The sequence below is a fragment of the Gouania willdenowi genome, chromosome 6 (assembly GCF_900634775.1).
Source record: "Gouania willdenowi chromosome 6, fGouWil2.1, whole genome shotgun sequence".
Lineage (NCBI taxonomy): Eukaryota > Metazoa > Chordata > Actinopteri > Blenniiformes > Gobiesocidae > Gouania > Gouania willdenowi.
Window position 1 is genome coordinate 29,000,634 of NC_041049.1, and position 12,857 is coordinate 29,013,490.

The window sequence follows — 12,857 nt, forward strand, 5'->3', positions numbered from 1 at the left end:
GGAAAGGACTTTCATACACTAAAGACCTGGAAAATGTACAAAACAACAAAATAAAAATAGATACATATAAAATATTTTACACAGAAATCACTCCAGAAACAAAATGACAACAAAAACACAAGAAATTAGTCATAAATAAAATAACAAAAACATACAGTATGAGAGGAATGTATTGTTTCCGGTGTTAAATGCTCAGATTGGTCCTTATTGTATAAATGGACCTCTCAACGGGACCATAGATACCTGTATAAATAAATGATGTCAATAAATAAATAAATAAATGTTGGTAATGTGGCCCTGGGATCAGATCCAATCACATGTTTGTGATAAAAGTTGATCGTGTGATGAAGATGATGCTCATTTAGAAGAGGAGGAGAACCACATTCTCCCGTTGGTTGACTTGACGTCAGTTCCATCAGGTCCCGCCCGCCTGCTGCACACTGGTGAGAGATAACACGCGCACACACACACACACACACACACACACACACACACACACAGAGGCAGACAGCAGAGCACCCAGTCCCCTGAACATGAACCTGGATGGGTGATCCTGCTCCCGCTACAGGAGAACTTACCAGGACCAGGACCAGGACCAGGATGCCGCTGGCCTCGGAGGCTGCTGCTGGGTTAACGGAGCGGGTTTTACCCTCATTGTGACATTGACGCGCACGCTGGGCTTGACTTTTATTGTTCTGCTGCTGCGTGACGCGGAGTAAAGATGCTGAGCCGATTTGTGAGCGGCAGCCTGAGGAACCTGGAACGGGAGTACAGCTGTACGGTCAGACTGCTGGATGATACGGAGTATACGTGCACCATCCAGGTTAGTCACCTGCACAGTCCGACCTGGCAACACAGCCCCTGCATCCATTCCCATCAGCATCACCCTGCATTAGGCACTGGTTAGCCTCATGTGACCCATCGGTGCTCCAACACTCAGCAGTAGGAAGCAGCACTGCATGTGACAAACATCTGTCCACATGTTAGACCAGGTGTCAAACATTGGCCCGCGTCTCAGTTTGGGCCATGGGCTGACTTTGCAAAGTGTCAAAGTGTCATAGACCAACACATTGTGGTGAATGTTTTCCTGCTTCACGTGTGATAAAAAACAACAGATATATCATCACTTAGAATCATTTCTAAGACTGTTTACTAACTTTACTCATTCATACAAATCTAATCCTTTGAGAAATTCTTCATTAGGTTTTTTTACTTCTTCTTTTAAATCTTATATCAGCACATTTTAAATCCTAAGGATGATGTAGTAACTGTTAAAAGTAAGCTACATTTCAGGGTGTTTTTATTAGATTTCTAAAATTAACAAGTATCAATGGGGAGAATGTATTTGTCGTGTTATCTTTCTCGTCTTATACAGTAGATTATTATTTAACTGAATTAAACTAGTTTTTTTTTTTTTTTTTTTTAATTATTATTGTTTTTTCTTTCTTTTCTTCAATTTGAAAAAAAAAAAAGTACTTATTTTGTAGTGTGGAATGTTAGAAAAGGCTTAGTCAGCAATAGTAGGTATGAGAAAAACTGACCCATTTATTATTAACCAATTGGTTATATAATTTTAACCTTAAACATAATATCTACATTATTCTGCATTTGAATAAAAATAAATAAAAAATAAACTAATTAAAAAAAAAGAAAAATCCCGAAATTTGAATCCGATATCCGATATCCGTTTTCAGGCTAATATCGGACCAATATCCGATATCGATATCGGATCGGGACTCCGCACCTAAACACAAGATACATCAGTACACAGTAATGAAAGCTGAAAAGGCCCAAGTAAGAAAGCTTATAGGCACCTACCTCATATTCAGTTATCATTCCAAACATACAAATAGCGACAAATTACATTTTGACATCACACATACTGTAATTATCTACATTGATACATACATTATATTGGTGTTTATGATATAAAATTCAGATTAATTCCAAAAATATTACAGGGTTAACTACAGTTAAAAAATAGTTATGGTCTAATGTCATTTGCATATTTCTCCAAAACACTTCTCTTATAATGTATTTTGAATTTCTGCAAACTAGCAGCACTTTTCAGGTTATCATCTAAACTATTCCATCGGTTGACACTTTTTCGTGTGATGCATTGACTCTCCACTGTCACGTGTGCTCAGTATATCAGGGCTCTTTAACCACTGGGATGTTGGCACTGTGCTGAGCTGAATGAACGTTTCACGTTTCCTTTTACGCGCTTTTATTGTGAAAAGGAAGCTTTCAGCTGTGACTTTTTTAAAGAGGATGTAAGGACTTGAATCATTGGTGCCAAGTGGTTGTGAAATATAAAACAGAGGCAGGCCTTGATGTGAAATCATTTTTGTCTGGTTCTAATGTTTGTGGCTCACTTTTGATCAGCTGCTGTTTTGTGTCGACGCTTTTCTCTCAGAACAAGGTGCGAGGCCCTGTCACTTCAGTTCTGACTCAACCGTTTTAAGACTCTGATGTTATAAAGTCCTCAGAGACATAACATCTCTACGTCACAACTGAGGAATCCTTATTCCTGTTGATCAGGGCTTTGTTTGTAGGATTCCTGTCACTTTTAATATCTGTTGCTGAGATGCTGTTGCTTTTCCTTTAATTCTCGCCGCTTGCTTTTCTGTGGGCTCATGTCTGTCTTCCCAGGCTTTAAACAGAGCGACTAAAAGAACTGGAGCAGAGCCAGATGGACTGTGAAAGCCAGCAGGTGTTCCGTTTGCTGCCGAGTTGTGTTGTTTTGTGCGGCTGACGTCATTAGAGTCAGATGTGGGTACTAGGCAAAGGGAAAAAAAAGAGCATGCTCCATCCAGCTTCCTGGTTATTATTGGCTCTTATTGGACCCAGGGATAACAGCAGCATTAGGGCCTCCGATTTCAACGTGATCGCAGAAACCAGATGGAAAATACGCAATCTCACATTTACACTCAATTTCTCTTTGTAAACAGATGGTCAGAGTGAAGGAAATGTCAGTTCTCACACAAAATCTAACGTAATGTGAGGCGATTCGACAGAGTTCACCTTCTGAAATGGAAACACCAACCTGTCTGAAACTGTGAGCTACTTCATATGTACTGAACAGTCCAAAAGCAGTTAGAAAAGCACTTATAATATTAAATGTTCACAGTTTGACTTTAATCAGAGGGTAAGACAATAAGGAAGGCTAGCAGTAACATAAAAAGGAAGGGAATGTTCAAGTTTCCACATGTGAACACTTTATTTCTCCTAATGTATGTAATTGTTTCATTTTCATTCAATTTGATAGAAAATCCACCTTTTGTTTTAAAAACTATTTATTATATATAACATAGCACTGATCATACACGAGATCTGCATCACTTAAAAATATTTGTTACATTGTTTCAGTGAAAATAAGCATTTAAAGATGGTTCATTCAATACTAAATCTTCATCAGTAATATTTAACTTTAGTAAGTACTAACTACATCTGTAATATGTATTTATCTAAAGGGAATCAGATTATAGATGGAGCTCAGTGGTGACTAGAGCTGCTGAGGGCCCCTCACATGGTCCATGCGGGCTACCTGGTGCCCGTGGGCACCGTGTTGATGACCCCTAGACTAAACCCTCGCCCACATGTTTTTGGACAATATCACACTTTTAAACCATATTGTTCTCCACACAACGGGGGGTCTAATGTTGAGCTTACAGCTACAGTGTAGCTAACAGCTGGACATTAAATCTCACACAATCCCAGGTGATCTCAGTGAGTGCTTGTTACTGTGCATCTCTGCTGTGTATAAATATGAGATAATGACTATAGTTAAATGTAATAACTAGGCCTGGGCCGATAACAGATTTTGCTGGATGATATATTGTCCCACAAATTATTGCCGATTAACGATATTATTGTAAATTTTCTTTTAGACCAAATTAACCACTAATGTAATGATAACATATCATAAAAATGCAAGTTCACCCTTTTAAATGCAATCAACTTGTATTTCTCATTAGTATTTTTTCTACCATTGTAATTGGAAAGTCAAGATAAAATAAAACAAACAATGAATATAAAACTCTCAGTCTCTGTTAGCCAAAAATTGCACTTTAATAAATGTCACAAACAAACAAAAAAATTGTTCGGAAAAAAAACCCAAAACACCTCAAGTGCAAAACTATACACGACCAAAGCAATAAATAAAATGCTTTATCAAGTCTCTCTCAAAAAACAAAAATGGGCTTGCAAAAAATATGAAACATTGAGGCACAGAGGTATATAGTTGTACATTCCTTAACAGGTAACACTTCCAATCCAGTTAGAACCTTTGTAAACAACAATGCTAACAATGCTACCTCCCCCTGTTTCATTATGTTCGGGTTTCATTCAGTCTTCAACCATACAAAATGGACCCAATAGTTTCTGGTTTACTCCGTTCATATGGAACAAACATGCAGGTGCTGAGGGTGAACCCTCTTGTCATCCTGCCTGTTTGGAGGCGAAAGACGAGGAAAACAAAATACTTGGTTGCTAGCACATGAATTGAAAATACAAGGGTCAGTCTTGGTCCAGAAGTGATAAAAACTATAGAAATATATTCATTCAGGAGACACTAGATACTGTTTCATTCCACTTATTCACACTAAGATTCTTTAAAATGTGTGTTATCACGCATTCATTCCATCATTAGTCTCTAGGACAAAGAGGTCACTTGGATTCAAAAATAAGAGAAATGGGGTACCTTGGCCAAAAAGGTTTGAGAACCACTGCTCTAATGGGCCAGATTTGGCCCCCGGGCCTCGGGTTTGACACAAGGACGCTAGTTTTTGCTTCAAAGTTAAACTTTATCCTTTCTGCATACAGAAGCACAGTCACCCTGGATACTGAGACAGCCTGAGAGGAGAATGCCAAGTCAGAGGCAGGTCATATATTCTCAGCCCTTCTGGCTTCCTCTTTTTTTAGGAAAGAACAACTTTCAACTCCATTACTGTTAAACCATTAAAAGGATTTATTTTTTGTTTTGTTTTTTAACTACATTCACTCATTTTTATTCAAAGACATTTTAAATTGTTCCAGTAAAATTGAAGAATCTTTGGTCAAAAAAAAACAACAAAAAAACAATAGCTCACACTAAAGCAGAAGGACAGCAGACGTGTTTGCTCATCTGCTCACAGCTGCAGCTGTAAAGCATCCACTGAAGTTTGGCTTTGAATGAATTATGGATCTTGTCGCTGTGTTTATGAGAGGAAACGTGTGCACTGTGCACTTATCATTGCAGAGCTCCACACATCTACACATTTTCCAAAAAATTAGAATATCATGGAAAAGTTGTTTAATTTCCATAATTCCATTCAAAAAGTTAAACTTTCATAGATTATAGATTCAGGGCCCACAATTTAAACAATTTCATGTATTTATTTGTTTATTGTTACATAATTTTTCAAAAATAATAATGTGAAGAAATCACTATTTACTTTTCAGTTTTTGCAGAAAAACAAAATAGGAGAAGAAGGACTAGACTGTTGGCCAGTGGTCCATGGTCCTCTTTTCTGATGAAAGTAAAATGTGCCTTTCATTAAGGAATCAAGGTCCAAGTGTTTGGAGGAAGACGGGTGAGGAACAGACCCCAAGCTGCTTGAGGTCCAGTGTGAAATATCCACAGTCAGTCATGATTTGGGGTGAAATATTCTGTTCTCATAGGGCGCTGGGTGGGGGTACACCCTGGACAGGGAGCCAGTCCATCGCAGGGCAACACAGACAGACAACCACTCACTCACTCATTCACTCCTAAGGGCAATTTAGTGACTCCAATAAACCTTACAGTCATGTTTTTGGATCCGGAGTACCCGGAGGAAACTCACGCAGTACGGGGAGAACATGCAAACTCCACATAGAAAGGACCCAGGTGTCCACCCCAGGGCTTGAAACCAGAACCTTCTTGCTGTGACGTGCTAACCACACCGTGCACCCCAGTCCAGTCCAGTTCTTCACAGTTTTCTAATTTTTTTAAAATCCTGTTTTCATGGGTTTTATGAGCTGGAAGCCCAAATTATGTATAAATAAACAAATAAATACTTGAAATACTTTAAATTGTGAGCCCTGAATCTATAATCTATGAAATTTTAACTTTTTGAATGGAATTATGGAAATTAAACAACTGTTCCATGATATTCTATTTTTTTTGGAAAGGGTGTGTAGAGCAGGAGCAGGTTGATTGAAGAGGCTTTTTTGCAGAGAAACGTTATATCAGCAGTGAGGGGCTTCCATTCTCTGTCACATCGGTTTTTCTTTCTTCTTCTTCTCCTGAAGGAAGAACTCGTGTTGTTGCATCAGAGTGGTTATTCATGAGTTGAAAATGTCTAAGTGTAGCGCTTACCCGAGTGTGTTAAATGTGCTTTTAAATGTTAATGATCTCTAAAAAATACCTAATATTTTTCAACCAAAGTACACCCAACAGTAATCCCTGATTGAAAGTTGATTATAGAATAATTTGAGTGTCATCTGTATTCACAATCTGCTGAGAAACCATGATGCTTTAAAACTGGATTGTCTGTTTTTTTGGGTACAACAGCAGCAAAATGAGCCATTTGCATGTTCTCCTATAAACATGCACTGAGTCAACAATCTGCTGACGTGCTGGTGGAAAGACTGCCAAAGAAAATGGCTTCTGTTCAACTTATTCCCTTCCCACACTTTGATCACTGAGTGGTCAACAATCCTCATCCAAATATGAAAAAAAGAGAGAGAGAGAGAGACAAATAGGGCAACGTGTGACATGACTGTCTCAGGTGACTGTATGAGGCGTTTAGGTTTAGCACCGTAGCTGTCATAGACTGATGGATTCACCTGCACTAGTGCACACAGTAATGTGACACAGATCTAATTTACAAACCATTGACAACATGACTCCTCCCTTACTTATTACACCTTTTCAGTTAGGAGTGTGACAATATCTCGATACAGAGATATATCGCGATATTTTCCACACGATTGATTATCGATATGCTCCCGCTAAGTATCGATTTTTTTTTTTTTTTTCAAAACCTTTTCTGCTTTTTCACTAAAATGTACAGGTATGTCTTCACAGAAATGTTGTCACTTTTTTTTTTGAAGGAACCAATATATTGTTCACTGGAATATTGCACTATAATAGTGTCACTGGTAAGAAAGACCCTATTTTTTGTTTACAGAAAGCACTATTGGAGATGCTTATTCGTTTACATTGGTATGTTGACACTTGTTTACATCTTATGTCATAAATTATTGTAAATTGATTTCTGACCAATATATCGATAATTGCAGGATCGTCATATCGTGAGATAATCGTTACCGCGAGCTTTGTATCGTGTATCGTATCGTGAGGTACCCAGAGGTTACCACCCCTACTTTCAGTCGTGTTGTTATACTGTGTTACAAAAGCAGAGTAGGATTAGCTCAGATATTTTTCTACTGCATTTTATTTAAACTATATTTGTATTTGAGAAAGTGGAAGTATTGAATATGGTTCTTTAAGATTGTGTGTTGTTTCAATTTTGAAAAAATAATGTTCATTTAAAATATTCAGTTAAAATCATTCATTATTATTTTACTCTAAATTATTAGACATTTCAGGTGACAGTATTTCAATTCCAGGCGACCGCACATGGGGTCACGACCCCCTGTTTGGAAAACCGTGATCTAATACATCTGTGCAACAACTTTTGATAGTCTTTAGTTAATCTCCTTAACATAAATTTAGTTAATCTGTGTAAACCAGACATGGGCAACTGGCAGCCCAGGGACCACATGCGGACCTCGGCCTAATTATGTGCAGCCCCCAAAGTAAACTCACACACTGACTCCAAAAACACCCAACATTACAGAAAACATACAATCACAGTTTTGTGGCCCCGCTGTGATCAAAGTTGCCCATCTCTGGCGTACACCTCAGGTATGAGACGGTATGATTAATAGATGAACATTTTGTCCGTCCCACAAACGTGACAGAAATTCGAATGATTTCACATTTAAAGCAAACATGACCAACATGGATAGTGATCATTTAAAAATGCATTACTATAGAGTTAACAATGTTAGCATAGATAATAAAGCTAGCTCTTTATTTGAAGGTGGCCCTTTGGTAGTGGATTCTCTGATGCCTTTACTCAGCACAGACCTTTAGATGTGTTCATGTTCATCATCCTGAGGGGGCACACGTGTGCTGCAGGTGTGTCCCCCTCAGACTACTGCACTGTTGCTACATGTGAATGTTTCATGAGAAATAATCTCTGGAGAACGTCAGTTGTGGTTTCCAGCTTCACTGCACAGCGTCAGCGACATCATCGCCAGTGGACCAACCTTTGGTGCTTCACTTCACTGTGGTGTGTGTGTGTGTGTGTGTGTGTGTGTCGAGCACTGAGCAGAGGAGCACGGCCTCGGTCAGCAGTGCTCTCATCTTTTTTTATGACGCTTTGATATGATGATGGAGCAGCCTCTTGGCAGTTACACTCCATCAGTCATTTTTGGTTCCGCACGCACACACACACACACACACGTACGCACGCATGCTTGCACGCACACACAGATATGATGATCCTGCAAAGTGCTGCAGGGAAATTAATCATTTGACTCGATTAATCAAATTTGTAGATAAAAATTATTTTTATTTTGCAAATTTGTGTTAAAAAAAAAAATAAAAAAAAAAATAATAATAAATGTTTTCTTTTTTTTTTCCCACCACAGTTTTTTCGCACTTTTCCACGTTCCGATATGAGAAGGCCCCCTCTTTGTTTACATGTGTTAACCCTTTGAGTAGGCTATATGTGTGCCACAGCCATGTTGAATTTTTATTCGCACTATGCTGAGATGCTAAGGGAAGAGTTTATTATTTTTTAAATTGTAATGTTAAATGTTATAGAATATGTAGTTATCTGATTGAAATTTAAGCTACTGTGAAGTTACTGCTGCACTTTTGCTTAAACCTGGGTTAAAGCTTGAAATAGTTGAATGACAGAGCCTCAGTTACTTTTTTTTTGGGATTGTTATATACATTTTAACTCTTGAGGACAATCACAGCAATAAAGTTGCACTTACGACAATATATCTGATGTCTGCAGTCATTTTTAAGTGCATTAAAAAAAATAATAATTCGAAAATCGAATCGAAACTCAAATTTTTCTTTAAAAAAATCGGAGATTTTTTTCTTTTGGCAAAATCGCCCAGCTCCAGTTGACCTGCATTGTTTAAAGGGAACACATGAAAAAGCTAAACACAAGACAAGGTGCCAGCATGGGTTCTTTTCTGCTCGTGTGTGAGCTCACATCCTTGTCCCCCCCCCATTCCCCCTGTCCCTTTGTCTGTGTCTGTGTCTGTGTCTGTGTGTGTGTGTGTGCCTGTGTGTGTGTGTGTGTGTGTGTGTGTGCGTGTGTGTGTGTGTGTGTGTGTGTGTTGGAGCTAGATGGGTGTCAGCAGCAGCCTGCTCAGCAATCTATTGTGCTTGCTGGGATGTATTGTGTGACAAAGAGCTAGAAAGTGGAGACCTCTGACTAAAAACAGGAATATTAAACATCCTACTTGAGCAGAATCAGAATCAGAATCAGAAATGTTTTTAATGGCCATGTACAGTTTTAAGGACAGTACAAGGAATTTGTCTTGGTAGTTGGTGCACAAAACAAACAAAAACAAAAAAAAAAAAATAAATAAAATAAATAAATAAATAGATAAAAAAATAAATAAAAACAAAGAACAACCCAGCAACAATAATAATAATAATAATGATAAACATAAAGGATGAGGGATAAATAAAGGAGATAGAGAATAAAGGATAAATAAGATAAATATATATACAGCAATAATAACATTTGGGTGGCTGCCAGGACGCTAAAGGTCAAAGTGGACACACACACTCCTGCTCCAAATGTACACACTTCATCCTCCTCTTTGGGATTGTATGGTGCAGTTATTGCTTAGGTGGAGTTAAAGGGGGAAACTGCAGCAGCTGTGTGTAACCTGGAGACAGCTACTCACATCAGAATGGTATTGATGGGCTGACCTCATCTCTAGAGCCTCCGATCTTCTGTTTCAAAGTTCCCACAATTCTGCAGTTGATCTAATTCCATGTCATCTTCTCGTCAGTTTTCACATTTCCATTTAGTTTCATTGTTTTTCCATAATCAGATGTCATTACAGGATAATAAACTTCCCGAAATCATACCAAACATGCTTAATACAGTTAATGGAGTTAACTTTTCTCACTATTTTGAAATTTGATATTATTTATACACAATAGGAATGCCCTGATACAAACATGATTTTGTGTGGGATTAGACTTCATTAGCCATTTGCTACACTTGCTAAAGCTAGACATTAAAGGTGCAGTCTGCAACTCTTATAAAAGTGACTTTTTGTCATATTTACTAAAGCTGTCACTATGTAAGGACAGATTTACATCCAACTAGTAGTTTGTGTTAAAAAAACAGACTCATAGAGCCCCCCCTGCTGCTCCTGCTGACCTTGGCAGATTGCCAGAATGCACCGCTGCCGAGCAAAAAGAACCAATCAGAGCCAGGATTGTGTTTGATGGACTGTCTGACAGCTGTTGCTCACAGGCCCCGCCCCTTTCCCAGGCTGGAGCACCATCTTTTTTACAGTGTATGGTCTGGAGGAGTAAAAGATGGAATTAGCAACTTTTCTGCTTGAAAGGTAATTACTGCTGCTTGATTTACATTATGCAACTCTGTGGTGCATGTGTTGTTTGTGTGTGTGCAGAAGCCTCCGTATGGGTGCTGTAAGTGACATTGTGTTGTTGCTGCTGCTGCTGAGGTGTGTGCACATAGAGAGAGAGAAGCGCTGCAGTAATATGCTTAAAACAGAGCATGTTATATTACTGTGATGTTGCTGTCGGACCAACATTAGCCTGTTAGCTCCTCTGAGGGAGGGACTTTGGAAAGTTTGGAGGCAGGACAAGAGAGCAGCGGGGAGGGAGGGGGAGAGAGGGCTCTCAAAGTCGCGGACTGCACCTTTAAACCACCCGTTTTACAGTGAAAAATATGGTGGAAATGTGAGATATATTGAAGTGCTTCATATTGTGTCATATTACATCAAATTTTCTGCTGAATTGACATTTCTGTCTCTCTGACCACCCGTTTACATAGACAAATTGTGTGGAAATGTGTGTTATTTTCTAAAAACATGCATGTGAGGATATATTCAGTGTCACATTGTAATTTTTGCTTGGTTTTGTTTAAAAAAAGTAGCAGTAGCGGAGTAGAGGGTGGAGTGTTTTTTTTTGTCAATGAATGTAGCTGTATGTGTGAAGCAGTGTTTACACTTACTGAATAAATGATGAATGAGTGATCCAGCATGGAGCAGAATTTCTATTGGTGATGCATCGTCATTGATGACAAGAAACAACAGACATGTAGGGCCTGTACTACGAAGCTGGATTTCATCTTATTGCCGTAACTTTTCAGGATTTAATCGGTGTGTCCTGTACTATGACGCTGGCTAACATCTTAATGGGCTAAATCGCCATGTTACGGTTAGGCTGAATGACTAACCCGGTTGGGATCAGGTTATGAAGTAGATAAGATCTGAGCGAGTACAAAAGTTTCATCTCCTGACCAATCAGTTCTCTTGGAAAATGACCTGCCCATTGTTAGAAGATCCTGGTTGGAGAGCAGATCTGACAGCTGTGTTTGGGAAATGAATATTGTTAATGGATAATTGCAATCCTCCAATGAAATCCTTCAGAAAAGGTATAGATTTACATCTGATCTACTCATCTACAGTCTGATGAAGCCTGTGTTGGGCGCTCTTCGTATCGCGAACGGATGAACTCATTCATTCATTCATACATACGCTATAGTGACGCAGACATTATCAGCAGGAACATACTACAGTTAAACAATGTGCTGTCATCCCAGTGTGTGTGTGATAAATTGAAGAGGTCTACCTGAATAGAAACACACCTGTGCCTTAAAGTCCAACTGGCTGATAAACGCTGTCTGTTTATCATCAACTGGATTAATATTGTATAATCTCAAGCTTTTACATATTAACAGTGTCAGCAGCTTCCTGTCTGCATTCTTTCCTTCCTGCTTTTTTCTGCAGCAACAGTGTTGTTTTTGTTCTGAATTATGGATTTGAATTCTTCATATTTTTAAAGAATTATTCCTCAATTGTGACGTAAATTGCTCTACATCGTTTCTCCGTGATTGTGATTGGTCGGACGCTGCAATCTCCACCCGTACTCCATACTATCCAGCTTCATTGTACAGGCCCCTCATGATTAAGCCTATTGTTTTATTTATTTATGCAGATTATCTTGAATTCCTTATTTTTATGTTGTACCTGTTTTTAGATAAAATTGTTTTCATTGAGACAACTAGAATGCTGTGCATTTTAACCTTCTCATGGTTTCTATGGTTCTTCTGTCTGAGTGTCACTGGTTCATCCTGTATTATTGGTTGCTGTTTGCTGAGCCATCTGCTCGGGTCTCCATTAGACAGTTTATTGTGCTGCTTTGAACAGTCCAACTTTGTCCTTGGTCCGTTCCTGTTTGTCTTTGGGCCTCTGGACTCTCCTGTGTCAGAGAATCCAGCCTTTGTGTCCCTCTGTACTTCAGGCGTCACTCCACAGACTAATGAGACCGAGCTCAAGGACAGGCTACTTTCTACATTCATTGTGGAAAACACTGAAAAGTTACCTGGGCAGGTCTTACTAAAAAAACATTTTAAATATTCTGAAGTACAGAACATGTGTTGATTTGTTCCTGTATCAGCTCTGTCTGCGTTTTTAATTATTTCCAACAATGTGTATGCCTGGGAGTGATCCCTGAGGACTCTCTGTTATACAAAAGAAGCTTTGTGATGCAGATTAATATTATGGGTGTCATCAGCACAGAGGCCGGGAGCTGG

The 12,857-nt window shown here is 38.8% G+C and overlaps 1 protein-coding gene across 1 annotated transcript in view; it reads left to right on the forward strand.

The window, feature by feature from the left end:
* Positions 1–492: 492 nt before the first annotated feature.
* The window catches only part of frmd5a (FERM domain containing 5a), a 92,141-nt gene continuing 79,776 nt past the window's right edge, over positions 493–12,857 (forward strand). The window contains exon 1 of the mRNA XM_028451087.1: positions 493–823. Coding sequence (XP_028306888.1) covers positions 722–823 — 102 coding nt within the window. The 5' untranslated portion in view covers positions 493–721. The remainder of the gene's footprint in view (positions 824–12,857) is intronic.